The sequence below is a fragment of the Cimex lectularius genome, unplaced genomic scaffold, assembly GCF_000648675.2.
Source record: "Cimex lectularius strain Harlan isolate CLEC.00 unplaced genomic scaffold, Clec_2.1 scaffold34, whole genome shotgun sequence".
NCBI classification, from domain to species: Eukaryota; Metazoa; Arthropoda; class Insecta; order Hemiptera; family Cimicidae; genus Cimex; species Cimex lectularius.
In genome coordinates, this window is record NW_019392635.1 from 1,600,773 (window position 1) to 1,628,130 (window position 27,358).

General features: G+C 33.1%; 6 protein-coding genes across 7 annotated transcripts; 4 read left to right on the top strand and 2 right to left on the bottom strand.

Moving 5' to 3' along the window:
• Positions 1–817: 817 nt before the first annotated feature.
• Positions 818–4,131, top strand: LOC106661827 (cytosol aminopeptidase-like). The gene is made up of 10 exons (XM_014385506.1): positions 818–1,125; positions 1,756–1,871; positions 1,959–2,291; positions 2,358–2,460; positions 2,715–2,895; positions 2,953–3,099; positions 3,249–3,440; positions 3,516–3,665; positions 3,740–3,816; positions 3,877–4,131. Exons 1-10 carry the CDS (start codon positions 1,024–1,026, stop codon positions 4,054–4,056), a joined length of 1,581 nt encoding a protein of 526 aa, XP_014240992.1. The 5' UTR covers positions 818–1,023; the 3' UTR covers positions 4,057–4,131.
• A 649-nt stretch (positions 4,132–4,780) lies between these two features.
• Positions 4,781–8,965, bottom strand: LOC106661830 (ES1 protein homolog, mitochondrial-like). The gene is made up of 7 exons (XM_014385511.1): positions 8,746–8,965; positions 8,563–8,680; positions 5,797–5,937; positions 5,556–5,713; positions 5,332–5,495; positions 5,124–5,197; positions 4,781–5,064 (listed from the first exon to the last, which is right to left on the bottom strand). The coding sequence occupies exons 2-7, from the start codon at positions 8,659–8,661 to the stop codon at positions 4,915–4,917; spliced, it is 786 nt and encodes a 261-aa protein (XP_014240997.1). The 5' UTR covers positions 8,662–8,680; positions 8,746–8,965; the 3' UTR covers positions 4,781–4,914.
• On the top strand, positions 8,877–13,039 carry LOC106661829 (uncharacterized oxidoreductase YtbE-like). The gene is made up of 6 exons (XM_014385510.1): positions 8,877–9,187; positions 11,468–11,548; positions 11,618–11,725; positions 11,798–12,078; positions 12,142–12,349; positions 12,813–13,039. The coding sequence occupies exons 1-6, from the start codon at positions 9,091–9,093 to the stop codon at positions 12,953–12,955; spliced, it is 918 nt and encodes a 305-aa protein (XP_014240996.1). The 5' UTR covers positions 8,877–9,090; the 3' UTR covers positions 12,956–13,039.
• A 90-nt stretch (positions 13,040–13,129) lies between these two features.
• On the top strand, positions 13,130–15,444 carry LOC106661828 (tRNA-specific adenosine deaminase 1). Of its 2 annotated transcripts, none has more exons than XM_014385508.2 (6): positions 13,130–13,697; positions 13,806–14,143; positions 14,215–14,409; positions 14,474–14,716; positions 14,774–15,006; positions 15,081–15,444. In XM_014385508.2, the coding sequence occupies exons 2-6, from the start codon at positions 13,922–13,924 to the stop codon at positions 15,346–15,348; spliced, it is 1,161 nt and encodes a 386-aa protein (XP_014240994.1). In that variant the 5' UTR covers positions 13,130–13,697; positions 13,806–13,921; the 3' UTR covers positions 15,349–15,444. The 2 variants fall into 2 exon arrangements, with proteins under 2 accessions (XP_014240994.1, XP_014240993.1); XM_014385507.2 differs by having other exon boundaries at positions 13,130–13,516; positions 13,597–14,143.
• Positions 15,445–17,974: 2,530 nt separating this feature from the next.
• On the top strand, positions 17,975–22,601 carry LOC106661956 (glyoxal reductase-like). Its single transcript, XM_014385735.2, has 6 exons — positions 17,975–18,271; positions 21,502–21,582; positions 21,640–21,747; positions 21,805–22,085; positions 22,141–22,345; positions 22,410–22,601. The coding sequence occupies exons 1-6, from the start codon at positions 18,175–18,177 to the stop codon at positions 22,550–22,552; spliced, it is 915 nt and encodes a 304-aa protein (XP_014241221.1). The 5' UTR covers positions 17,975–18,174; the 3' UTR covers positions 22,553–22,601.
• Positions 22,602–24,022: 1,421 nt separating this feature from the next.
• Positions 24,023–26,791, bottom strand: LOC106661699 (tachykinins). Its single transcript, XM_014385246.2, has 2 exons — positions 26,241–26,791; positions 24,023–24,277 (listed from the first exon to the last, which is right to left on the bottom strand). Exons 1-2 carry the CDS (start codon positions 26,767–26,769, stop codon positions 24,180–24,182), a joined length of 627 nt encoding a protein of 208 aa, XP_014240732.1. The 5' UTR covers positions 26,770–26,791; the 3' UTR covers positions 24,023–24,179.
• Between the last annotated feature and the right edge of the window lie 567 nt (positions 26,792–27,358).

The window sequence follows — 27,358 nt, forward strand, 5'->3', positions numbered from 1 at the left end:
AAGTATTTCTACTCACTCAGTGTTTACCAAAAAATATTTTTTATATTCAATCGAAGTATTTCTACTCACTCAAAGTGTTTGTTTTCTGCGTAACACTTTGAGTGAGTAGAAATACTTCGATTGGATATAAAAAATATTTTTTGGTAAACACTGAGTGAGTAGAAATGCTTTGATTGAATATAAAAAATATTTTTTGGATTGCATAAATTCACTTTTTTCCACATCCTACATGCTAAATTTAAACAGTGTTTGTAAGGCTCTGATGATGATCTCAATAAAGATTGAAATGTTGGCAAGATAAAGAAAATGTTTTTCTGAAACCTACATCACACCAGATCTCATCTCACGATTTCTGAGTTATCATCGACTAACGGTCACTAATCACCACACATATATTGGTATTATTGACTCAAGATAAAACATGTTGCTAATTATATATTTTTTTACATTTATAATCTGAGCGAAAATTGTATTTACAGTGATAGTGCTTTTTAAAAATAAAAATTACAAAATAATATTGTATGTATTTTATTTTTGTTAAAGGAAATTAGCATATTTCCAATGTAATTACAACCATTCATGATAATGTGTTTTCAATTTCTTTGCTTTAAAAAGAAAGAAAATAAATCTTTTTTGTTTTACAAATGCCACTAAAAACATTTGTATTTATATTCTCTGTATGCCCAACAAAAATTTTTTAAACAATTCATTTATTATTTTGAATAATTTAGTAATTTATTATACAACAAATAATAACTTGAAATGCCTTACATTGGTTCCCTGCAAAGAGATTATATTTCAAGTAATTCCAAAACAATTAATAACATTAGGGAAACATGTCAAAAATCATGTTATAAAATTAAAAAAAAAGAAAAATGAAAAAATTACATCAGCTGGCTATGAAAAGTGGCATATTATTTTAGACACCAAATTTTAATGACAATGTAATACACTTTTTGGTTGTTCCTAAATTCATAGTAAGTTATTAGCATACACAAAATATAAAAAGAAATCAAATTAAAAATGCTAGATCAAGTATTAAAGTACAACAGGAAGAATCAAAGAATTGCCTTTTGGCTTTTCACAAAGCGAACATATGCAGACTGCGGAGGAAGTTCCACTAAGGTAATAAAATCAATAAGTCAAAACTGAACGCCCAAATTTCTACGTTGCAATAACGGCAATCTTTATTTTGGATAAATACCATGAAAATTGGAACTTATAAAATCATTTTGTCTAAAATATTGCCTGCTTCACACTTCCTACAGAAGGCCAGAAAAATATTTTAAAAACAGGCTATAAGCAAAATGAGTGAAAAAATCATTCGGCCGGTGAAAGTCATAAAACTTTCTTGGCTATTTATTTTTAACAATTTCTTTACTATTGTTATTAATTTGGTTTATTCACAGTGCATAAAAATCAAATTGTTATATTTTTCAATGATTGTTCAATGGAAAGTATTATTTTACTAGTCTCTTCTGATATAATTCTTCTTCTGTGTAATTGAATTGATTCAGCAATTTATTTAAAATAAGTAATTTTGAAAAATATAACAAAGTAATGTCATTAATATTACTATTATAATTGAAATAAACAACTGCTAAATCTTGTTTTAAGGATAACATAAATTTCATTTTATAATCCAAATTTGATTTTGCTTAACAAGTATCCCATTTAATTTGACTTGACTGCTAAGAAAATAGTTTTTTTAGCTATTTAAAATAATATAATACTAATTATTTTTGAATATTACAGAAAGGTTTGGTAGTTGGAGCATATGATGGATGTAGCCCTGGTGAACTTAAATTGACGCCAACAGCTTTGAAAATTGATGAAGAGACAGGAGGGAAATTGAGAGCACTCTTGAAAGGGTGAATTTTATTTTTTTCAATATAAATTTGTGAATCAGTACGGAAAACAGAATAGAAATTTTTTACTTTTATAATTTTATTTTTCAGTGACATGACTATAAAAAAAGGCACAGCTCAGGTTTACTCCAACATTCATCCAGAGTTATACTCCATCGCTGTAGCCGGTCTGGGCCAAGAAGGCATAGGTTTAACTGAAAGTGAAAATCTTGATGAATGCAAAGAAAACATCCGTTGGGCTGCTGGTGTCGGTGCAAGAGCTTTGCATGAAACAGGTCTGGGCACTATATTTGTTGAAGGATTCACAAATACGGAGTCAGCAGCTGAAGGCGCTATTTTGGGAACATGGCAATACCAAGAACTAAAAAACAGGGACCACCAATATATCAATGCAAAAATAGAAATGTTCGAAGATCAAGACAGGTAACTAGCATTTTTACTGTCATCACTAATTTACTCAATCTAAATTATCCGCATTTTTAAATACAGGGAAGGATGGGCACGTGGAGCGTTAAGAGCCGATTGTCAAAACGTCGCGAGAAAACTTGAAGAAACTCCAGCCAATTTGATGACTCCCATTTTGTTTTCACAAGTATATAACAATATAACATATAATTATTGTTGTGGGAGGTTGTATTTATTTATTTAAAAAAAAGCTTTTTAAGAAATCTATATGCTCACAAATGAAATTTAAAAGATAAAATTATTTCATTTTACATTCCAAATAAGAAGTTTGGTAGACAAAAAAATGTGAAGCAAATAGAAAAAATAGAAGCAAAATACACTCATATTAATTTACAAAACAAATAATGAACAACTATAAATAATAATATATTTGTTATTTAGCACGCGCTAGATTTGCTGTGTGCTTGTGGGATTCAAGTAGAAGTAAGGGACAGAGATTGGCTGGAGCAAAAAAAATTCAATGCTTTTCTCACACTCGCCAAGGGCTCCTGCGAAGAACCTCTTTTACTTGAAATCGGCTATTGCGGTGGACAGCCGGATGACAAACCTATCGTTTTCATCGGTAAAACAGTTGTAATTTAATTTAAGGAAATAATCATTAATATTAATCGTTTGACAGGCAAAGGCATCACCTTTGACAGTGGTGGCCTCTGCTTGAAAAAGTGCGAGGGAATGTCTGAGTACCGAGGAGATTTAGCAGGAGCTGCAGTAATCGTAGGCGTCCTTAAATGTATCGCTTCAATGGCTTTGCCCATAAACGTCCGAGGTAACGTTCACTTGATTCTCATTAGGATGAAACTAATAGTTTTCATGGTATTACAATGAATCTCAAATTTGGCTAAAATTTTTTAAAACTATTTTTGAGTAGGTACTGGATTATAAAATATTAACATAGTTTATAAATTCAATATCTAGCTCTAATACCGCTTTGTGAGAACCAACCTGGTGGTATGGCCATTAAACCTGGCGATGTCGTGGTTGGACTCAACGGTAAAACAATCGTTGTTGAGGACACTGACAATGAAGGACGAATAATCATGGTAGATCCTCTTGTCTATTCGAATACACTTTATCCCTGCATGGTCACTTCAATCGCGACCCTAACACGTGCGTATTTTCATACTTATTTTTTTCTTATATTCGCTGAAAAAAAAACAATATAATTTGTATATACTTTTATAGCTGGAGTCCGCTGGGGACTTGGGTCTGGATGCTCTGCAGTATTTACAAACTCTAATCCTATTTGGAGAGAGATTAATCGAGCTGGTGCAGAGACGGGTGATAGAGTTTGGAGGTTCCCGTTCTGGAAATACTACACCAAAAAAATTACATGTAATTCCGTCACAGTTGATATTTTCCAAATTTCAATCGTACATTGATAAATATGATAATTTTATTATTTTCAGCTTATACCGGAGTTGATGTCCATAATGTAGGGAAAGGAACAGGGGCCGCTCCTTGTCTTGGAGCAGCATTTATAAGGGTATACTATCATCAATTGCTTATGTTCATAGAGAAACTAAAATTTCATTTTTTTTAATAGGAATTTGCTCCTCCTGGTATTGACTTGATGCATCTAGACATAACAGGTACTGGTTTGCTATCTACCGGTTATGGTCATCCTTACCTTAGAAAAGGACTTATGACTGGTCGCCCGGTTAGAACAATTGCCCAGTTCTTATATCAAATAGCTTGTCCTCATGATAGAGGTGATGAGTGTTAATTTAATAATTGTGTTGATGTCCCTCCATAAAGTCTTTGTGAATCGTCTTTTTTAAAATATACTGTCTCAAATTTACTAATTTTTTTAATATTTTTTATTTACAACAAGTAGCATATACAATGTACAGTAAGGAATAGAAATGTTGGTGACCATTTTCGTGTTATCAGGGAGGGTGTACACGGGTTAAATTAGAAGTTACAGATTATTTTTACATGTTTATAATGTTAAAAAAAAAAAATGAGAATTTTTCACACAATTTGTACGCCATAAAAAAATCTCAGCTGATTACATAATCTTTTTTTTTTCATCTTATCTATTAAACAAGGTAAAAGCAACCTTAATTTTGTTCATAAATATTTTTAAACATAAAACATTAAAATTGTCACGTATTATAGAGATAATTTGAATTCAGCCCACTAGATTTGTGTGACATTGACTGTTTCACTGTTCATATTATACTATGATTTATGATGGGGTAATAAGTTTAAGGAAGACTTAATTAACTTAGAGGGAAATAACAGATCTATAAACCATTTTGTTCTTTTTTCACCTTTTCTATTAAACAAGGTAAACACAACCGTATTTTATTCATAAACATTTTTAAACATCAATCATTAAAAATGTCGTACAAGAGAGATAATTTGAATTCAGCCTACTAGATTTGTGTGACATTGACTATTTCATTGTTCATATTATACTATGATTTATGCTAGGGCAATAAAACTTAGAGGAAAATAACAGTATTTATTTTTATGATCAGTCTCAACATATTGACATCAAAGCAGTTCTTACGAATTAGTTTCAAGGTGTCTCATTTTGAACCTTTAAAATAAACTGCAGTCAATTAGTTTATGATGTTTAATTCTTTTTTGATTGTTGCATGTTTAAAATCATGAACTTAATAAATATTTCAAGACCGTCGCTGATCTCGTGGAATTTTCCATTGTACATAAAAGCCGGTGTAGAAAATATTTGATTTTTCTCATCGTAACTGACCTCATTGTAATCCTGAAAATATGTTTAGGATTTAATTTAGGTTTTGTTTGTAGTTATTTCAAATAACTCACCTTTGATTCTACAGTAGCTCCCATATCTTTTGCAGCCTGAATGGCTCCATGGTGTGGCCAACCATCACATTTCACTGGAAAAAATTGTTGTTACATTTTGTATCAAATATAAATTAGAAATTTGTTTCTAAAATAAACATAATTTTCTGAGTTGCTTATTGTTAGTACATTGAAGGTCTATAAGTAACATTTCTAACATATAACTTACAGTCTTTTCCTAAAGTGATCCTAACATTGCCTAACACTCTTGCGACTAGAATTGGAGCTATACAGGCTAGTCCGATGGGTTTCTTTTCACTGTGAAAATTTTGTATGACTTTCACTACTTCAGGGTGTACTGTACATGCTGGACCATGAGTTGCGAAGTTCGATCTTCAAAGTGAACAAACTATTAGAACAATAAGTGGTTATATTGATTATGTAGTGATATACAAATTTTTTGCGACGCCGAATCCTCCAGGGAAGATGACTGCTTGGAATAAAGCTGTGGTTTCAAGCGAAGCGAGTTCTGAAAGGGGCCTAACGGGGCCTCTCGCTATTCTTGCTGATTCATCAAGCACCCCCCTCTTCACTTTCGGTTCAGGGTCTCCCTTTAATTCAACTTCAAATTAAAATATAAAAATGAAAAATACAGTGATGTACGGGGAGTATGGATAGCAATTAAAATACTGACCGTATTGTGATTTACGATTTCGCAGTGGGGCATTTCTGGAGCAAACATGACTGGATTTACCCCGGCTCTGGTAAGGTGGGAGAGAATGTGAGCAGCTTCATGGATTTCGGTTCCATCGAAAACACCACAACCAGAAAGCACCTAAACAAACAAATTTCTCCATCAGAAATTACCAGTCAGAAATTGTAAATAATTTTAAGAAAATATTAATCTAAGCTGAGAAAAATAAAATGTTCAATTGTATATGAATGTTAATTTGTTTTTATCAATTTAATTTATTCAGGACATATTAATACAAGACCACTTTTTTAGAATACGTATCCGAAGTGCGTAGCCAGTATGCAGAGAAAGGTTGCTCTACACCCACTTAACTGAAGGGTGCCTTTCTTTGGTCCCATATGGAACATGTAGGAATGCCACCTGATATGAGAAATGAGCACAGCAGTGAGTAACTGGGTCTCCTATTTTGATTCTTGGTGGAAACAGGGTTGTTTTATTGTATATAGTAATGATAAGTTTTGAGTCCCTAGGATGTGTTGAGAATGTATTTATTAACATGAATGTTTAATGTGAGAGGACTTGATGGCAGAATATTCAGTACCCCATCAATTATGTTAGTGTAATAGGTGAAAAGGGTGATGAAGGAATATCAAGTACTATACTAACCTAACTGAGTGAATGGTAGTGTAAAGTGTAAACTATTAATGGTGTAGTAACCTCAGCGGCTGGATCGATAAGATTGATCTCTGATTCTGGACTGCCAACACCCGGGGTGGATGATTCTTGAGGCCTGCCGGTAGTTTATTGCAAATTACAAAGGGGGACTACAAGAAGTGATAAGCTCTACTTTATAATATAGTGTGTATCTATCTACATGCTTGAGTAGATTTGAGCTTATTTACATCAGTAATAGTAAATAACAAGAGCAATTAGAGAAGGTATATTCCTCTTCAAAATTGGAATGCAATAAGTTTTAGCAAAATGTAAAAAGTTCACCTTAGAAGTGGAGTCATCTAATTAGTAATCTTTGCCTGTCTATTCTCAAGACAGTTGTTTTTTAAGTTATTGACAGTTAAACAATAAAATGCATTTCAAATATAAAAATGCAAGAATTATCTGAACAGGGTTATTCTCCAAAATTTAAATATAATTTAGAGAAAGCCACTTTAACCACTAGAAAAACTATAGTTTGTTATCCATAACTGGGTATATGCACAAAATATAGAAATGTAACAGTTTTCAAAGTAAATTAAAATTTACAATGAAATAATATAATAGAAAATGTACAATGAATAGAAAAGTATATTTATAAAATATATAAGAAATAATAATTGAAATAATGATATAATAATACACAAATAAAATATAATATATGAAATTGACAATTAAATTGTTTTAATAAAACTAACAATCATCATGACAAAATAATTCCAATCAATTCTTTTTATCTAAGGTTTTTGGTTGATATGAAAAATTAAAAAAGAATAATTAATATGGTAAATTATGACCTCTAAGCAAATACGGATTAATTTAATAAAAAATAAATCAATATCACATTAATACAATAAAATACTTGAATAAAACTAGGAATATGTGGAATATATAACATATGTACTAGTTTTATTACCCGGTATTGCCCAGGGAGAAAATAAAAAAGTGTCATCTAGTTGTTAAGAAGTTTGTACAACAATAGAGCCTCAAGTGGAAAATTATTCCTCAGATATTACAGTCCTGGAGGAAATCGAAACATTCGGACTTGTCTCATCAGACTTCTTAACTCATTTACCGTAAAGCCTGATGATGGATGAATGTATCGTCTTTCTCTCAACAGTAGGCCTAGGACGACCTTGTCCAGGCCTTCTGGCGTAAAGCCCTTTTTCTATAAAGCACCGAAGAAACCATCCTCTTGACTTTAGGGTGATTTACACTCTCCTGGCAACTTGGCACTGGCTGTATGCTTCCTCTAACAATGTTATGACCCTGACACTTTCATACTCACGCAAACGCCTTATTAGAGCCATTGAAAAAGGTTTAAGAATAAGAATAATATTAAATAAAATCAAAGACGGGAAATAATTAACAAAAAGTGACCTTTAGGCATAGCAGAATAGAAGAGCATAATTTATTATTTTTATGCAAATAGGATTAATCAGTACAAAAATAAATAAAAGAAGTAAACAAAGCATCCTTTATTGTCTATTTTGACTATGATAACTCTTAATTATCTAAATCTTAATTAACTAATGTAGAATTTTAAACTAAATAAATTAAGCAGTGGGTTAAATTTGTCCATCGGCCTAGTTATTAATGCACCACTTTTCCAGGTTAATTAGTCTAGACTGTAAATAAATGCAGTCAGATTCAGAATGAATTCTTTGGAAAATTTTGAAGCCATCCGCGAATAGGAGAAAGTGTGTGACATTAAGAGCCAATTCAATATTGTTAATGAAAGTATTCAACAGAAAGGGGCCTAAGTGTGATCCTTGGGAGACTTCAGAGGATGCAAGGAAAGGAGAAGAACGATAAATATTAATATTATTAAATAAATAATAAATATAGTCATCATGGATGTTGATTTAGAATTTGTTTATAGTTGAAGAATTATTTGTAACACATTAATGCAAGACCTGTCAGAGCTATTCTAAAAAATTGAAATGTTTAAAAATCTGTCTCCCACCACTAGAAATGGAGCCATCCAGATGGTTATCCATAACCAAGATCCTAAGGTCTATAAAGTTATTGGTTAAGCAGACTGACAATACTTACAACGGCGAACCTATCGTTCTGACAAGATTTGTTGGAGTAATTGTTGGTTTGACATGTAAAGCGTGCTTTAAGCAGCCTAGTGGCGAAAGTCCTCAGCATTTTCTAGGTACGTCCACGCCTGAAATTTTAAAATTTCTTTTCATCTCTTGGAAAGAAGGAAAAAGCCTGTCCGTTTTTACTTACTTGACAATTTTAACGTGTAAATTATTGTAAATGTTATTAATCCTTAAATGTCAAACTGAATGCCGTAACCTCCGAAAAATCAACAGTGCTGTCTTGATTCCCCTTTTTTAAATAATAAATAAATTGTTTGTATTTTTATATATTTAAATCATGGTCAGTTTCGCCTGTTGTCGTCGGTGTGACTGACTTTTTCACGTAGTACAAAATTAATTTTTCAATGTTAGGCACAGTTTGAACCACAGGAGAAAACCTTTCGTGCGGAGACTCGAAATTTCACTGCCTTTTATTTTACTGTCAATTCTAGAAACGAAAAATCTGAAAAACATCTCACAAAAATAGAAAAAAATGACTTACGTAGGGACGAAAAGATGCATCGATATAGCAGAACCCAAGAAGGCACGGGTGACATTGAAAAACGGCGAAAAGATGCCCGTCCTCGGATGTAAGATTCAAATTTTACAATTAAAATTAGTTAGCCGGCTAATTTTTTTCATTAAAAAAATGAAAAATCAGTTTCACATTTGGCATGCAACATTTAATAATAGGATTTCCATTGAAACTTCCTGTACAAGACAAAAATCTATTGCCATTCTCATTCTGCCAGTTGTTGGATTAACTGGTAGTGAAAAATATTCATTTGAAATATATTCTGACTAGCAATTTGTTTTACTATTTCAAAAGCTGAAATAGTGTGCTTTTTGGTTTTATAATACCAGAAAAATGAAATAAAAAGCTACAAGATTAAAAACATCACTCTCGTGCCTCAACCGGTATGTCAAACTGAAAAATAGGTTGAAAAACATCCATATTCCAAGTTATTTTAGACTTTTGATATTTCCTTTATTTTGGAATGTATTTCTACATATTGTGACCGATTTTTAACAAGATTCCTACACGAGATCAAGGTGAACTAGTCGAAAGGCTTCATTCGCTAACTCGTAACTCGCTTGGTTAGGGATTAAGTTTAGGGATAAAAGAAGTGGCAAGAAGACACATTCTGTACCTCGATCTGAGTTGAGCTGTTGTGCTCCTCAATTATAAATAGCTAGTCTTACATATCCTTGCCTAGCTGCTTTTAGTGCTTTAATGCTCCTCAGTGTAGGATCTTGCTTACAGCTTTTCCTCTCCTAGCAAGAAGAATCTGCACTTACAAAGACACCCACAAAAACATAAAATGTGTACTTCGGTCTCCTCTTTTCCTAGTTCTGTACAATGTTTCTTTCGTCTATATTGCTATCCAATGCATGTGCCTTCTTAGGCAGCAGAATCCTGGTTTTATTGTGGCTATTTCCTTCAAATAGTTCCTTTGTAAGTCTTGCGAATGACCTGATCTCTTCTCAGGCCTCATGCTGGGGTATTGCTCCATCAGGTTTTGGACTCATTAAGGATTCATTTCTGGATGTATGTAGGGTGGTGGGCCACAACAGAGTTCAGGGCCTAGATTATTCATAATGGCTCCTTTGTTGGTCAACTTTTAAGGCTCCTTTCATTGCTTCTATGTCCTGAATATCCAATTTTGTATCAATATATAAACTGTCTCCTCCCCTTACCAGTACCAATTCAATGTTTCTTCTTTCTGTACTCCTAGCCGGTGAATGTACCTTCTTAGGTGGCAGCACCCTGTCAGTAGTACAACCAGAATCCTGGTTCGGTTACAGTTGCTTTTCAGTAATTCCTTTATAAGTTTTGCGGCTGGCCTTTCTATCACATGCTTCATGCCTGGGGTATTATTCTACCAAACTTTGGACTTATTAAGGATTCATTTTAAAACATATACCCTTTTGTGGCAAGATGCTATGCTACAGTAGGGTTCAGGGCCTAGAGCCTACCTCTTTGGCCAACTTGTCAACCTTTTTCTTTGCCTCTATGCCCAGGGTCCCACGCTAGGCTCAGGTCATTGGTGACTTCCACCAGGGCTTCATGCATTTCCAAAAAATTTGTCTTCACCTCATGAGGCTAGGACCTTTAGTGCTGCCTGACTATCAGAGAAGATGGATATCTTCCGGGAAAGTATTCCTAGCTTTTTGATTTCTCTGGTGCAGTGTTCAATCATTATGATTTAAGACTGGAAAACTGTAGCGTATTTACCTAGGTCCTCCAAAGACTCCAGCCCTCATGCTCTTGTCAGTTTTTGAGCTGTCAGTGTACCACTAGGAATTTGCCTTTAGCGGTTTTCTTTGGTTCATTCTGGTATCAGTACCTTGTTCTTTTCAGTAAAGTTGTATTTTGGAGGGTGGCATTGATTGGCATGTCTAATATGACTTCTGCCTGAATCTCCTTCCTCAATTTCCATTGCTACACGGCCTATCCTTGCAGATGGTTTTCCAATTATGTGTCTGTGGGCTGCTACTCTGGCTTCTCCTTAGATTCAAATATGAAGTGGTGGGAGGTTTAACACCTCAAAGGCCACAGTTGGCATTGAGCTCCTGGCTCCAGTGACACATGACAAGCTTTAATTTAATAGCCTACACTATAAAGAATAAAGATCCAAATATTATATAGCAAAAGAAAAAGTTTTCCCAAAATATTTAATTTTAAAGAATATCGAATCCTTGAGTTACTCATAATGAAAGAGTTTTACACAATTCTCCCTTCCTAAATACCAAAATTTTTCATACAGATTCTCCCATTAAAACAATTTTTGTAAAATTCAAAATTGAACTTGAAGTAGTCCACACTCAGTAATATATTTTATTGGAAATTATTTAAATTATATTTCCAGTTGGCACATACAAAATGTCAGATAAGCATGTTTTGGAAGCGGCCTTAGAAACTGCCATCTCCAATGGTTATCGCTTGATTGGTAACATTTATTTTATTGCAGAGATCTTTATTACTGTCCTGTTTATTGGCCAACCCCAATAAATTTCAGATACTGCAAGCACTTATGACAATGAAGATTTAATTGGAGATGCTTTGAAAAATGTTTTAGCCAAACTGCAAATCAATCGCAATGAACTCTTTATAGTTTCAAAACTATGTAATATTAGATATATAACCACTTAGTGCAAAACAAGTATTGAATAAAAGTGAATCGTAAATTGCTTTTCAGCTCCCAAGGAGCACGGAAGGGACAAAGTTAAGAAAGCTGTGACGACTTCTTTGAAAAAGTTACAGCTTAATTATTTAGATATGTTTTTAATACATTGGCCAGGAGCTGGGAACTTAAAGCCGAATCATCCTCAAAACAAGACGTTACGGAAAGAATCTTGGCATGAGTTGGAGTCGTGTGTCCGAGACGGGCTTGTTAAGTCGATTGGAGTGTCGAATTATACTTTTCCCCATTTAGAAAATCTGTATTCATACTGTAGCATTGAACCATCAGTCAATCAAGTAATCACTTGATTTTTATTAATGTATTATTTTTATGTCGGACAATAAATTATTTGAATTTAGGTAGAGTTTCACATTCATTATCGGCAGAAGGACGATATAATAAACTTCTGTAGCAATAGGAATCTTTTGTTACAAGCTTATGGTTCATTTGGGGGCGAAGAAGGAGCAAATGTTCTATTAAATGATCCAACGGCTGTACAAGTTGCTCAAGATTTGAAAGTCACTGTGCCTCAGTTGCTGTTAAGGTGGTCTTTGCAAAAAGGCTTTGGTATGGGCTTTATTAATTGTAGAAATATACACTAGTAGAACACCAGTAATCCAAGCACTCAGTTCTGCTTGGTGAAGAAACTAGCGTAAGTTTATTTTATTCCAAGTTTTAAAACATACATTTAAGTATTTCGTTGATTTTTGTATCTTTGGATTCACCAATTGGATGGTGATTAAATTTACTAGAAAAAAAGAGTAAAAACCTAATAATAAATCCAAACAGAAATTTCATTTTTCATTACTTTTCCATCAGTAGAAAATCCTTTGCTATATACATTTGTATTGTGTAGTGGAAATATTATTGCTGTTTTCTTTCATTCATTTCATTTTCAATTATTTAAATATAAGACCATTAAACAAACATTTATTAACTATATCAAAATTTAAAAATCTGGAGTTCTACTGGCGTAGAAACATCATAAAATAAAGTTTTTATATGAATTACCATAATTTTATTATTTCAGCTGTAATTCCAAAATCCTCCAAGCCTGAAAGGATTCAGGAAAATTCCCAATTGAATTTTGTTATCCCTCCTGAAAAGATGAAGGCATTAGATGGCATAACAACAAGAAAAAAGTACGACTGGAATCCTGATGATATTGTCTGAATAATATTAGAACACATCTGTCTTTTTGCAAACTGCCAAAATACAAATAAATTTTAAATATACTTGGTTTGGTTTTTGAGCTGACATTCGTGTTTTTCATAAAAATGTTCAGTACAAAGATTCACTGAGATGTGAGACATTCAAATTATGCTTATTTTAAGTATGCTTTGAAGTAATTGATACAAAAGGTGTCCATAAAATCCAAAAATCTACTTCACTATGAAAAAATATTCTCTATATAAAATATATACCATTTAATTCATAATGTTGTGTTAGAAATTTGTTGAAAATAAAGCAACTGAGTCATGCAAAAACATTCTGATAACTGGGTCGTTTTAAATAATCATAAAATTTTTAAAAGCAAATTGGTAGATGTTTATACAATCGATATTAGGGCAGAAAATGTATTGTGATTGAGATGATTTCAATTTGACTGAGCCTGATCATAAAGTTCTCCTATTCCACTATATGATTTGATAAGACACTTGGTTCTTGGATTGAATCGCCTCACCAAGAAACATAAAAAAGGCAACACATGGTCATTTGTTGCAAGAAGTTGATGTAAGTTTTATGCTTAACCTCTGATGTCTAATTATCTGACATGAAACCTAATTGCACTATAAAACGTTTTAACTTCATAGAATAAGAAACTGCGTATTTCAACAACAGATCAGTAAATTTTGTGAAATGAAAGTTCTACAAATTAGTACAATCAGTCTTGCACTTGGCTTTTGGTAAAAGAGTATGTATTCGGGCTACTTAGTGAACCAAATTTGGTGTAATCTTTAGGCATGCCTAATCCAAAATTCATTTTAGTATGTGTATTTTGTGTTTTTTTTCTTTTTTTCAGCGGTGATGCCAAACAATACATATGAGAAAAGAAAACAACGATGGGAATAATGGACTTGACAGAAACACTTTTTATTTAAATATGTAGAAAAATATTTGATAAATGATTACTGTAAAATGGAAATAGCAGATAAAGTGGCTTCCTTGATCTTCTCTAAATATGATGAAATTGATAAAAAAGGGAAGCCAGAAGCTGGCAGAGAATGGACGTTGCTCTCTGGGTTTGTGTTTGAGTTGAATGGCAATTTCAAAGTTGTTTCTCTTGCCACAGGTACAAAGTGTTTAGGCAAATCCCAAGTCTGTCAGAAAGGGACAACTGTCAATGATAGTCATGCTGAGGTACAAACATCAATCTTTCACAAATTATTCACACTAGTTAAACTGCATTAATTCTAAATTTTCCTCTTTAGGTGTTAGCTCGAAGAGGTTTAATAAGATATTTATTGTTTGAGGTCAAAGAAACAAAACAAACTACGAGTTCCTTCGTTTTCACTGGGATATCACCTGGTGGTAAATGTGTATTTAAAAATGGTTTAAAGTTGCATTTTTTCACAAGCCATGTTCCTTGTGGAGATGCTTCAATAATTGATATGCCAGTCGAGAAGGTAAAAAAGGTCTTGCATAAGGTTTTCAATTTTTTTTCTAATTCATTCAAAATCTTGGAAAAAGATTGGTGAGAAGCGAGTTTTGAATGATGAAAAAGAATTAAATAAAGAAGCTAAAAGAATTAAATTAGATATACACAGAACCGGTGCTAAGCCATTAAAGCACAGTCCTATCCAAGATCCAAAGCAAGAGGGTCAAAATTATCATAAAAGAGGTGCTGTAAGGACAAAACCTGGCAGAGGTGATCCGACTGACTCTCTTTCCTGTTCTGATAAAATTGCACGCTGGATTTTCACCGGTGTTCAGGTATTATTATTAACTTGTGGTATGTTTAAAGGATGCCTCTATTTTGTTACATTGCAGGGTGCTCTACTTTCTCACTTGGTTGATAGAAATTTGCATATAAATTCAGTCATAATTGGTGGTGGATGTCAATACGATGAAATTATAATTAAGGGATCATTAGTTGGAAGAGCTTTGTGTGCTTCCTCGCCAAGCTTTTATCAGTCTCGGTTTGTTTTCAAAGATTCAAAACAGGCTACAAAGGCACAAAAGCCATGTCCAAAGAGCATCATCTGGACATTGGTCAATGGCGAGTATGTATAACAAAATAGTAATTTTATTATTTTTATAGTTTATTCAGTTGTTAGTAATAACATTTTTTTTTAAGGCAACACATTGAAGTTGGAGTTGAAGGGCGAAAGCTGGGTGCAACAAAGAAGAACTGGCTTAAAAGCTGTCTTACAATTTCAAGAAGGGAATTGTTCAAAGAATTCCTGTCGGTTGGTGGTGAAAAATTTATAAAAATGAGTTATAAGGAGGTGAAAAATTCCGCTGACGATTATAAGAAACTGAGTGATAAATTCAAATGTCTTATGGGAACCTGGGCTGTGGATAAATCCCAAATGCAAAATTTCAGCATTTCCACTCTGGATTAAATGGTTTTTAGGTTCTAATAAAGCCAATTTTTTGAAATATTTGTGTATGGTTGATCTCTATTTTATTTGTATTTATTCATTCTTTTTTAAGTTTTAAATACCATTATAAAGAAGTTTTTACAGTTTAAATAAATTTTTATGATATTGTTTTAAATTGGAGTTTGATATTGAAGTCAATTGTCATTTTATGTTGCTGAATGTTAATGAAATAAACAGTTAAATTAGAAATGTAAATAAATTTTTAAATTTTAACTTAACAAAATTACTTCCCTTTATTCTTTATTACCGTTATAAAATTAGGCACTTTAAAATTGTATTCACTTTAAAATTATAGAAAAAAAATCCAAGCCTAAAATAGGTGTATATGATATATAAAGTAATTTATTTTGGAAACAACCTTTATAGGTCAATTTCAATTGAAGTAAAATACCCATCGAAGCAAAATAATCATCAATATCAAAAATTGTTAAAACATGGCAAGTGCTTCTCTAGAAAAACTAGCAATTTAAATTAAGAGTAAATTAGAAATAATATATTCAATAATTATGATGTAATTGTAAAGCACTCCAGTTTCAAATTAGCTTAGAATTTTGAAGCTTAGAAATTTCCAATTTTCATGTACAAGTTATTGCCCAAGTTGCATTTACCTCTTTTTCATGAATGTCTTGTTTTTAAACCTTTTGTCCCATGCAGAAATATTGCTATTTGTTAGTAAAATTTACTTTAACATATTTAATATGTAATAATTTATTCTTTCTTTTTGCAGTATCAACACAATAATTTTGTGTCTCAGTTCATTGAAAGTTGGCCAATGCTCAGTTCTTCTTTTTTTAAATTTAATAAAATTAAAATTTGTTATATATCGGTGACCAGTCTCTCTTTATCCCACGTGACATAAAATATCTATTGTGGAATTTACCCTTCTTTATTTCCGAGTCAAAGTGCTCAACCTTTAAAGTAGTTTAGGACTTTCTGTGATTCTTCTTCACTTATTCTTTATGTATAATGAGGCTGAACTGTTTCTGCAGCAAAGCTCTGCAGTCACAAAGGACAGCTCTGATGTCTCTGCTTTTTCATGGTAGAGTTGACATGTTTCTGTATGTTTTTCCCAATTTATTGAAATGGTTATTAAATGACAGTGACCAGTTTAAATACTTATTATTTTATTTAGTTTCTGCCTGTTGAGAGAGTGGTAGTGTCTTGTTTTCCTGGTCGAGATATTGAGGTTTTTGTTTTGCACCTGGTTAATTTATCCATGTGCGTGGTCATTAATTTCCATGTCCATTTGTTCCGTTCTGCTCTTAGCATGCTTGGGGTGTGCCAATTTGCGGTTGTGGTTCAATGGGTGTGACGGCTGCTCCTGCCTTTGCTTGCTTGTCAGCTTGTTTATTTCCTTCAATCCCTTCATGTCCTGATGGCCACATTAGGGTTCCCTAATCCTCTAATAAAGATTCCACTATTAGTTTCAGTGTTTTTATTTTTACAATTATCTTATTTTATTTTTTGTTTGGAAGGGTCTGTCAAAGTTTTCTTATAATTCTTATCTTATAGAAGATGGTGCTATTTTACTACTATACATGATCATAAATGGTGATAAAGCCAACTAATTGGCCTGCAACAATAAAAACAATTATTATTTAAATATGAACATGTTTAAAAAAATATATGTGAGGGTTTGCAACAGCAGAGGTCATATCAACCCTTGGGGTACCAGTGTTTTTGAAAAAAAGTCCATTTGTATGTTGACTTTATTTGAAGCCGTCCTCAGGGCTATTTAAGTAAAGAAAAAAAAAGTAACAAAAATTTTTTTGTCTCCTTTAATGCCAAATATTACCCTTTGGTATGAATCACATCCATTAATGATTTCTGATAGAATCCTGGTGAATCAAGAACAGCCATTTTCAGCTTTTCTAGGGTGTTAGGACCTGGGTTTTGCCATTGTACTCGTAGCTTAAGTTGGTCCCAAATGTGTTCCAACCTCATAACTCATCTACAATACATGCTCAATGGGGCATAGTATTATCCTGCATTCGCAAAAATCTTTCACTAATGTGAGGAGCATGTGGCACTATATTTTCTTTGATTATGTCTTGTTCTGTGAAGTTAAAAGATCTTCATTGCACATCAACCAATTCAGGAAAGGCATCCAAGCAATACCACTCCAGAACATCCACCATGGAGTGCCACCTGAGGAGCCATAGTACATCATGGGGCATACTTTTTTCCTGGGCGTCTACTTTCACTTTTTTTACACAGTACAAAAGTGAAGAGAACATTAAATTTGTCCATCAATGTATTTATAAAGATAAAATTTTACCCTGATTCCATCAAGAATTTATAGTTCAGTTTAGCAATCTTTAGGCATACTTCAGCTTTTTCATGTTTTATCCAAAATGCACTGGATAGAATTCAAAAGCTTATGGATTACAAGCTATAAAAACCAACAATGTTAACGGGAAAGAAGATGGGTTGAAGGTGAAACAGAAAAAAATCCACGAAGAAATCTGTCTGTTTTTCAGCTTGTTAAAATTTTCAACTTACGAATATGACAAGCAAACAGTTCAAATTTCAATTACTTTATTTGACGTAATAAATACTTGAGTTGTGATTATTTTTTTAGGCTTCGGGAGAGAACACCGTTAGCAACAGTTAACTTTATGGCCATCTGTCACCTCCACTTGCCTAGTTTGTGTAACCGATTATTATTGCAGAATCCAGTTTCCACTGCAAGCTGTCATATAACTGTTAAGCAAGTAACCTCATACATAAACACAACATAAATCGTACAAATTACAGACTAAAACATACTAGCGCTGTCAAGGGAAAATGCCCTACTTCGGCGTGCAGGATGTCCTCGATGGCAAAGACGTCAAATCCTGCTACATCGAACTCAACAATGGGGATTTCATGCCTATTTTCGGACGTAAGACATTATTTTAATTCGATGTCTACCTTTAACTTGCTCATCAATTTCTACTAAAACAAATCTACGCGGGCTAGGGTTTTCTCTTCTAATCTACTTCAAAATTTCTGTAGATAATATGCAGAATGTTTTCAATAAACCCTTGGCTCAACTTTGAAAGTGAGGATTGGAAAATTTATTCACAATTCACATGCATTTTTGTTAGTTAATTATTAGTTTCTTACACTTTAGAATAAGGTATGTGTAAAATGTGTGTTTACATTTATACAGAACCAATAATAATCATATAGGTCATACGTAGATCAGAAGGTTGATAGGTCTATAGTTTATATTCATTAGGTCATTAGGTTTAGCTAGCAGGATTAGCTAATGTCTTGCCAGGTGTTTATATATATAATCCTCCTAGATATAGACCTATCAATCTTCTCATCACAATTAGCCAAATTTTTGAGAAAATACAGCTGATTCTCTGTGTCAGCATGGGCTTCATCCGGGACTAAGCACATCCTCCCAATTAGAGTTTTTGAATTTTCGACCACATCACATTAAATTTTAATTTGTTACTAAGGTTTTGTTTAGAGGCTTATAAAGTACAACTTAACAAATTACATTGTTAGGGTAATATATTATGCAGGGTGGGTGACCAAGACCCGAGGGGTTAAATGCCTGGGTAGACTCGTACCCATCCCTTAAAGTTCCGGGACTTGGTCGGCCCACGCGTCCTATATAAACCTCTTGGAACTGTTCACAAACCCCAAGATTTTGGACCATTTAATCTCGGGGAGTGATTTAGTGATATCCTTTCCTTCAAAAGTTTCAAATCTAGACCTAGAGTACCTATCACACTCAGCGAGGTAGTGCCTTGCCATTTCTTCTTTTATTTCGCAAAAACGGCAAAAGGGATCTGGTAGAATACCCATTATGGAGAGGTGTCTTCTCAGTGGGCAGTGGCCCGTCAGGATACCTATCAGCTTCCTAATTCTCTTCCTTGAGTTAGAGAATTAATCTTGTTTCATCTCCTTAACATATTCCTTTGATTGCCTGTGTCCAGGGGATTGATTCCATTCCCTAAGGAATTGTTTCATACCCCAGTTTTTAATACTCTCTTTCGCTGTGCTCAAAGAGTAGGTAATGCCAGTTGTGGCCCGACAAACACAGTATTAACGCCTTCTTTGGCCAGGCTTCTTCATTGCCATAGTGTCCTTTATGTGCTGGTATCCAAATAAGGGTTACCTTGTTCTCAAATTTGGAAGAGATTCTATTGATAAGATCTACAGTTTCCTCCACCAGTCTAGATGTTGACAAATCTTTTTGTAATGACCTAAGACTAGCCTGACTGTCAGAAAAAACTCTAAGTATCTTTTCCCTTGATTTTATTTTCTATAAGTGTTTTGCAACACGCATTAATGGTCCAGATTTCCGCCTGAAAAACGGAGGTGTTATTGCCAGAGGGGAGGAGATGCTGATTCCTAATTTAGGTATATGGATTCTAGCACCACTTCCTTTACCTTTGATAAATGGACCATCTGTATAACAGTCTATGTTACGATGGTCATCATCCACACTATAGTTATATTCACAAGGAGTGACTACCTGAAAGTACTTTTTCCCCGAAGGGTTGTTAGGGTAATACACGGCTACCTACAAAAAAGAACATTTACAGTAGGCTCAAATGAATTTGTCTCGCCACCACATTAAATTGTTGCTGGGGTTCCACAAAGTTCAGTCTTAGAGCCGACCTTGTTCTACATATTTATTAATGCACTCTCTTGATTGTGAAATTACTATGTACGCTGACAATATAGCACAATATTGTTCATCATGAAGGGTGAGTGCTATCGTTAATAAACTGTGTCGTAATTTTCACAGGAGTGTTAAATTTTGTCATAGGTGGAAACTCAGGCTAAATACTGCGCTATTGTTGCGCTCTTTTTTGTGTGTAAAGAATCAGGGATGAGCCACAAAAATAAATAAATAATTTATAAAACAATAGTTAGATAGTTATATGTGTTATTAATGTAACACATATATGAGTTATATGGGTAACACCAATGTACAGTATATAAATAATTCAAAATAAATTTTTAAGATTAATAACAACATCTACAAGGAGTACTAATATAAACTACATGCATGAAAATTTGAGGTATGTTTAATCTGACAGTTTTTGCATGATGTCAGTCAGAAATTGTAACTAATGTAAATAGCGAATTTATGTAAGAAATATATATTTCAACCACCAGCTATTTGTATTGACACATATATACCAATAGATGTAAACACTGTAGTTGCAAGTTCAAACTTGTTTGACACTCGTCACAAAAGTTGGCTTTTCTGTACTTTTCTGGCATTGCAATAAGTCTCATGTAAGCATGGACGACAAAAAAGAGTGGTTCAAAGCAGGATTTGAAGAATTAATGCATAAAGGTAAACTGGAATTATGGGATGTTAAAAGTAACATTTATAAAGACAAAGACAAGAAACAAGGTGCCTTAAAGGAAATGGCAGATTTAGAATGACAATAGAAGAGATTCAAAGGAAATTCACTACTTAACAGAAAATCAGAATTAAGTAGTTTAAGAACAAACTAAGTGTTTTTCATGTAATGCCTGGGTTTTTAAAATATATTTTTCCATAAACTATTTTATATTTTATATTTTAATATTTTAAAGAAAAAAGTGCAATAATGCCCTGAAGCCATCTGAATGTGTAGAGCAAGTATTTCAGTTTTTCCCATACTTTTGAGGTAGTATTTGGGCAGTGACAAGCAGAGTAACCAACCTAATGCCATTCATCAAGTGATAGACTTTATTTCCATTTTAAATTGTAATATTTTAAAATTATAGTATACCTACCATTTCAGTGTAAGCTTTTTCTTTGGCTTTTGTCTCATGAGCATACTCTGTGGGGTGCTTTTTTTTATGGGTACTGCACCTTCTTTTCTAAGTTTGTCAACTAATTCATTTCCTTCTACTGGCACCTTAATTAGAGTCATCTCATTACTTTTCTGAGGACCTAAAGATGTGTAGACAACTCCAATCGCTGTCTGGCTATCTGAGTTTATCTTACCAGAACATCTGTTAGTTCCTTTTCAAATAGTCTTTTCATAAATAATCATAAAACTCACCAAAAGTAACTATTTTTATCCCTAACAATGGTTTTAGTTTGTGTTTATCCTTAATATTTATTCTATATATAATATTAAAAAAATACTAGAATTTTTTTTTCAGTTGGTACTTATTTGCTGAAGGATGAGGAACAATTGACGCGAGTGTTGGAGACAGCTCTTTCCACTGGGTACCGTCTGATTGGTAACTATTGAAAATACATAGTCCAATCTTCAGGTAAAGAATGTTTTTTCCGTTAAGATACAGCGACTGTGTACCACAATGAGGAGATAATAGGGAAAGCATTGCAAGACTTACAAAAGCGACTTGGCATTGCACGATCTGAGCTGTTTATAACTTCAAAACTCGGTATTTCCCCTATTTGTCTTTCTGTTGACAATTAAAGAAATAAGATTTTCTTGCTAGCCCCGAAGGACCAAGGTAAAGATAATGTAAGACAAGCAGTGGCCACATCATTACGAAAGCTCAATTTGAGCTATATAGATTTGTACTTGATACATTGGCCTGGGGTAGACAGTGTGAATTCAAGGTCGGACAAAAACCCAATACTCAGAAAAGAGTCTTGGATCGAGTTGGAGAAGTGTGTTGAAGATGGTTTAATTCGATCAATCGGGGTATCGAATTATAATCTTAACCATTTAAAACAACTTTATGAACATTGCAAAATTCCACCGGCTGTTAATCAGGTATGATTTCCAAGTGTTTAAAACTTTCCATAGATAAATGATAACTGGTTTTTAGGTTGAATACCACTTGTATTATCGTTATCCAGAAGAATTTGTGGACTTCTGTACCTCGAAAAAAATTCTTTTACAATCATATGGGACGCTCGGAGGTGGAGGAGTGAAAGATTTGCTGGAAGATGAAGAGGTGATGAGAATTGCAAATTCGCTTGGGACCTTGCCTGCACAAATTTTATTACGATGGGCTTTGCAAAATGGATGGGGTAACTTTCTTGATCGGAACTTTAAAAGAACAATGAAAATAATTGAGACAATTTTGTTTTTCAGCTGTAATTCCTAAGTCCTGCATGCCAACTAGAGTGATAGAAAATTCAGAACTGAATTTTGAAATTCCGGAAAATGAAATGTCCTTATTGAATTCAATATCAAAAAGGATCAAGTATGCTTGGGACCCGAATTCGGTTTTATAAAAATATTATTATAATAAACTTTCGTTGAAGAAAAGCACAACAACAAAAATTCTAGTTTTTGTTTCCCTCTTCCCTTTGTGATAAACGTGTGTGATTACTACAAACTGTTACTATTGACATAATGCAATTGTAATATTGTAAATTTTAATTAGTTTTTTTAGAGAAGCTTGTTTATTTTATGTAAAAAAGATGAGAGAGATTGGTAAAGAGATTTGAGAAATATCTTATAAAAATTGATTTCATTTCACTGAAATAATAAACATTTTTTTTATACATTTGCAGATATAAAAATCATTGGGATTTGCTGTGAAAAGTGTAAAAATTGAATGCAATGCTTAAAAAAAAGAATTATTAGATAATTAATAGATTAATAATTAATAAGAAGAAATGATTTTTTTATATGAATTTTTATGTTTTTTAGTTGCTGGCATATATACTGAAACCGGAGATAATTTTTTTACATGATTTGATTCAATTTGATGGGGATTTCAAATGAAATAGAAAAAAATTCAATTTTAATCCTTGACGATTCTTGTTACTAATGCCTTGAGCTTAGAAAAGAAATTGATAAAACAACGCTTTGGTTTTATGTTGTAAAAGTTAGTTTTTATTCTGAAATATCATCAGAAATTTTCCCTTTTCATAATATCAGCCATTGTTGCTGTTACAAGTTGGAAAGTTGGAGTAATTAAGGATTTTAAAATGTAAAATGATTTCTTCAACATCAAAAATAAATATATCTATATTTACTACAGAAGAAAAGAAAGTAATGCACTATAATTTATCTATTTAAAAATCAAAATTTATTGTATTTATTTTTATCCACAATTTAAACAAAGGTTATGTCAAAACTGCTAAAAATATTGTACTACTTACCTCAATAGAATCAATTTTTTTTTATTTTTAAGATTATTAGAGGATTCTTAAGAAAGAACAATTATTTGTTTTTATTATGCGTTGGTATGATAAGGAAAGATGATGGTGCACATTTTATTGATATGTTAAAGAACTGTTTCGTGTTTTAATTCTTCGCTAGCTAGAATAATTATTTAAACAACAAATTTTATAAATACACTTTTACCCAGATATGTATTAATCAAAAAAAAAAAAAAAAATTTAATGTTCTGAATCCAATTCTACCAACAAGAAACAACGTACTAATTACATTTTGTTTTCAAGAAGGAGATACAATATATATATATATATATATAGAATTCTTTTATAATCACAAAAGATCTAAACTATAAATGTATTTTTGACATTTAAAATTCTATATCATTCATCCAAAATAAATAATGTTATAACAAAAACTTTTTAATAATTAGATTAGTCTTATTAAAATGGATATTGAATTTTAAACAAGAAAAAATATGTGGGAAAACATTTTTTGATTTTTACATTAATAAATATAAGTGTAAATAAAAAATATTTTATGGCATATATATATAATATATATCAAATATGTATATATATTATATATATTACATTTCAATTACCTACATTCTATATTCATTTTTATTGATAAGATATGGTTGACATTTATGGTTGGTTATTTTATTAATTAATAATCCAGTAGGGCCAAGGGACAATTGTAGGTGGGGGGAGGATAGGAAAAATATTTAATAATCTATAAGAGATCTGGCTCATTCAACATTTGATAATCTTCAAATGGATCCATCATTCCAGCTAACCTCTTTTCTCTTGAATCCATTGCATCTTCCATTTCTAAAAAAGAAAATTAAAGTGATTAACATCAAATAAAACTTTTTGATTGGTTACATTAAATAAGCTAATAGGATGTTGAAGTTTAAACTTGTACATCTATTATAGAAAATAGTGCACAAAACCACATTTTGACTCAATTATTAAATTAGATCGATTAAAAATTGTCTGTGGTTCTAGAATTCATAAATACCTTTGGACTTTATGTGATATCATAAATGTTTCAAATCACGTAAATAAAATGCAAGAAGGGTGTTTTTAAAAGCTGAACTCACTTAAATTCATTGCTGTTTGTATCAAATAACTTGATAAAAGGTTTTATTAAAAGTTTTCACGACTTCTGTATATGTAATTTATATTACAGGAACTCTATATATATCTATATTATATATAGATAGAGCTGGGGGTTTAGAAATAAATAATAAGAAGAAAAAATTTGGTGAATCCTAGTCAGAAAGAAGATGCTTGAATAGTTGAAGACTTCTATTTGTTATGTCTATAGAGTAGCTCAACCAAGAATTTTTATATCTGCATCTTTTCGAAATATTATAAATTCAAGGAAACATCTGCAAGTTAATTTTTTGCATTTATTATGATTTTAACAACTAATATTTTTAGGTGCTGCAAGCAGAGTGGTTGTGACAATCTAGCATGTTGCACATGATAGAAGTCACCCAGCAGTGACACTCTCTCATATTGAGTTGATCAATCAACCACTTCAAATAGTGTGTGGGATTTCCTGGGAATTTGGGACAAGAAAACTATTGGACTAGTATATTGGAGGTGAAAGTTTTTGCATCGGGATTTAATTATGAAAATTAAAAATTGGATTTAGAGCTCATTGCGGATTGTTAGGTTTGAAATGTAGAAGGGACAGTTTAATATTTTTCTTCATATTTTTGATTGGATGGATTGGATTCTGTAAGAATTGGATTTTTTCGTTGAACCCCAAACTTCAATGCTGTATATCCATATACATTGTCAGGAGGGTCAAGTAATCAAAGGAGTAGTTTGTAGCATTGGTTAAGTTCCTATCTTTTCAGTCATATGGGCATTCCTCGTCTTTTGTCTGTCAGGTAGTGCATAATATCTGAGGTTGGAATGGGCGTTCCATTGAAATAGACTGTACAACAAATGGATTTTCGGGTGTAAATGTGATGTGGGTGAATTTAATTTTGTTAATTTTTATGTGTGGTTTTTACTGATTGTTAATTAATGATTATTTGGAGATCGTGAGATGCAGTCTGGTGTGATGCAGGTTTAGAAAAGCATTTTCTTTATTGTGCCGACGTTTCAATCTTTATTGAAATCATCTTCATGGCTCAAAGTGTTTGTTTTCTGTTGATGTAGATGTGTCATTATTGTGTGTCGTGTTGAGAGGCACTCTCGAGGCAAGATCAAAACGTTGGCATGATAAAGAAAATGCTTTTCTAAACCTACATCACACCAGACTGCATCTCACGATCTCCAAATTGTTGTTAATTTTTATAATTCATTTACGAGACCAAGACTGGATAAGATGACAGGATGGCTGTGTCATCAGCTAAAGAGTATATAGCACTGTTAGGGAAAACAGGTATGTCGTTGTGCATATTGTGAATAGAATTGGTCGTAGGATGCTGCCTTGAAGGACACCTGATTTAATGGAAATATAAGAAAAACAGACAGCCAGTGATGCGGCAGTACTGTCTGGCAGATAGAAGGAACGTGAAAGGAAGGAAACCCTTGAGCTTCAACAGCAAATTAGAGTGCCATACCCGATCAAACGTTTGGCAAGATGATCAAATCAACAAGGTTTTACAATTTTCTACAAGTATAAATGTAAAATTTATACTGCCTATTCCCACTGGAGTAATGAAGACAATCCAAAATGAAAAACAAGTTGCCATGTTAATTATTAATAATCTTAAGTTATATTGTTATGATCCGAAAGCGTTTTTGTATTTACTCTGCATTGGTTTATTACCTCGTCTAGATTCTGTTAGAAACTGAAGGAGGGAGTCGATGTCGTCGGGAGTGTCCTTCTTTCCTCTTAGGCCGAGAAATCCGCTCGGCCCTTTCTTTCCTCTCATGCCAAAAAAGCCGGCGTTCGACGGTCCTTTCTTTCCTCTCATCCCGAAAAATCCCGAAGCGGGAGCTTTTTTACCCCGCATACCAAAGAAACCCGACGCGGGGGCCCGCTTCTCTTCCTCCTGCAAATAGTCCCAGCCGTCTTTCTTCCCTCGCATCCCGACGAAGCCCATTGTCGGGCCTTTCTTCCCTCTCACGCCTTGGAAACCCATCGGCGGTGCCCTCTTGTACTCCTCGACATCGTAGTCAGACACGTCTTCCTTCTTCCCTCTTAAACCCTGGAACCCAAGCGTAGGCGCCCTTTTGAACTCTTCGTCTGTCCCGTCTTTTTTACCTCGTACTCCCAAAAACCCCAACTGTCTTCTTTCTTGGGCCAAGCATGCGCTCAACAGACAGGCAAATACAAAAGCCCAGCCGACAGACATCCTGAAACACAGACACCAAATAAATTAAAAATAGTAATTATAAATAAATTCATACGTGAAGCAGAGTATAGCATCCACAAAACCTATACTCAGCAAAGTAAGGCAGTTGCAGATATTAACCCCTTGTTCTTAACCAGCAGACGAACTTCATTTCATTTAAATTAGTTGTTGGCCTGGTAACTAAAAAGTTTAATTATATTCACCTTTTTCCATATAATTTTTTTGTTTTTTACTTCTTCCCAATCCTAGGTGAAATATTTGAACGCCTCCTGCTCAAAAGATTGATTAATCGCCATATTCAACACCCATAACATCACTCCCGTCCATCAATTTGGCTTTAGACCTCTCCACTCTGCTGTCCAGTCGACACAATATCTTCTGTCGCAGAAATTAAGTATTTATTATTTACTGCTCGGTCGTTTTGCTAGATGTTACGCCGGTATTTGACAATGTCCAGGTCTCATTTTCAAATTAAAACGTATTTTTCTCCACATGTACTATCATGAAGTCTTACCTCTCGGTTCCTCAAATGTGTAGAGGTCTATTTCTGGTCCACATACCGGGTTGATTTAAGCCAATTTTTCTTCCG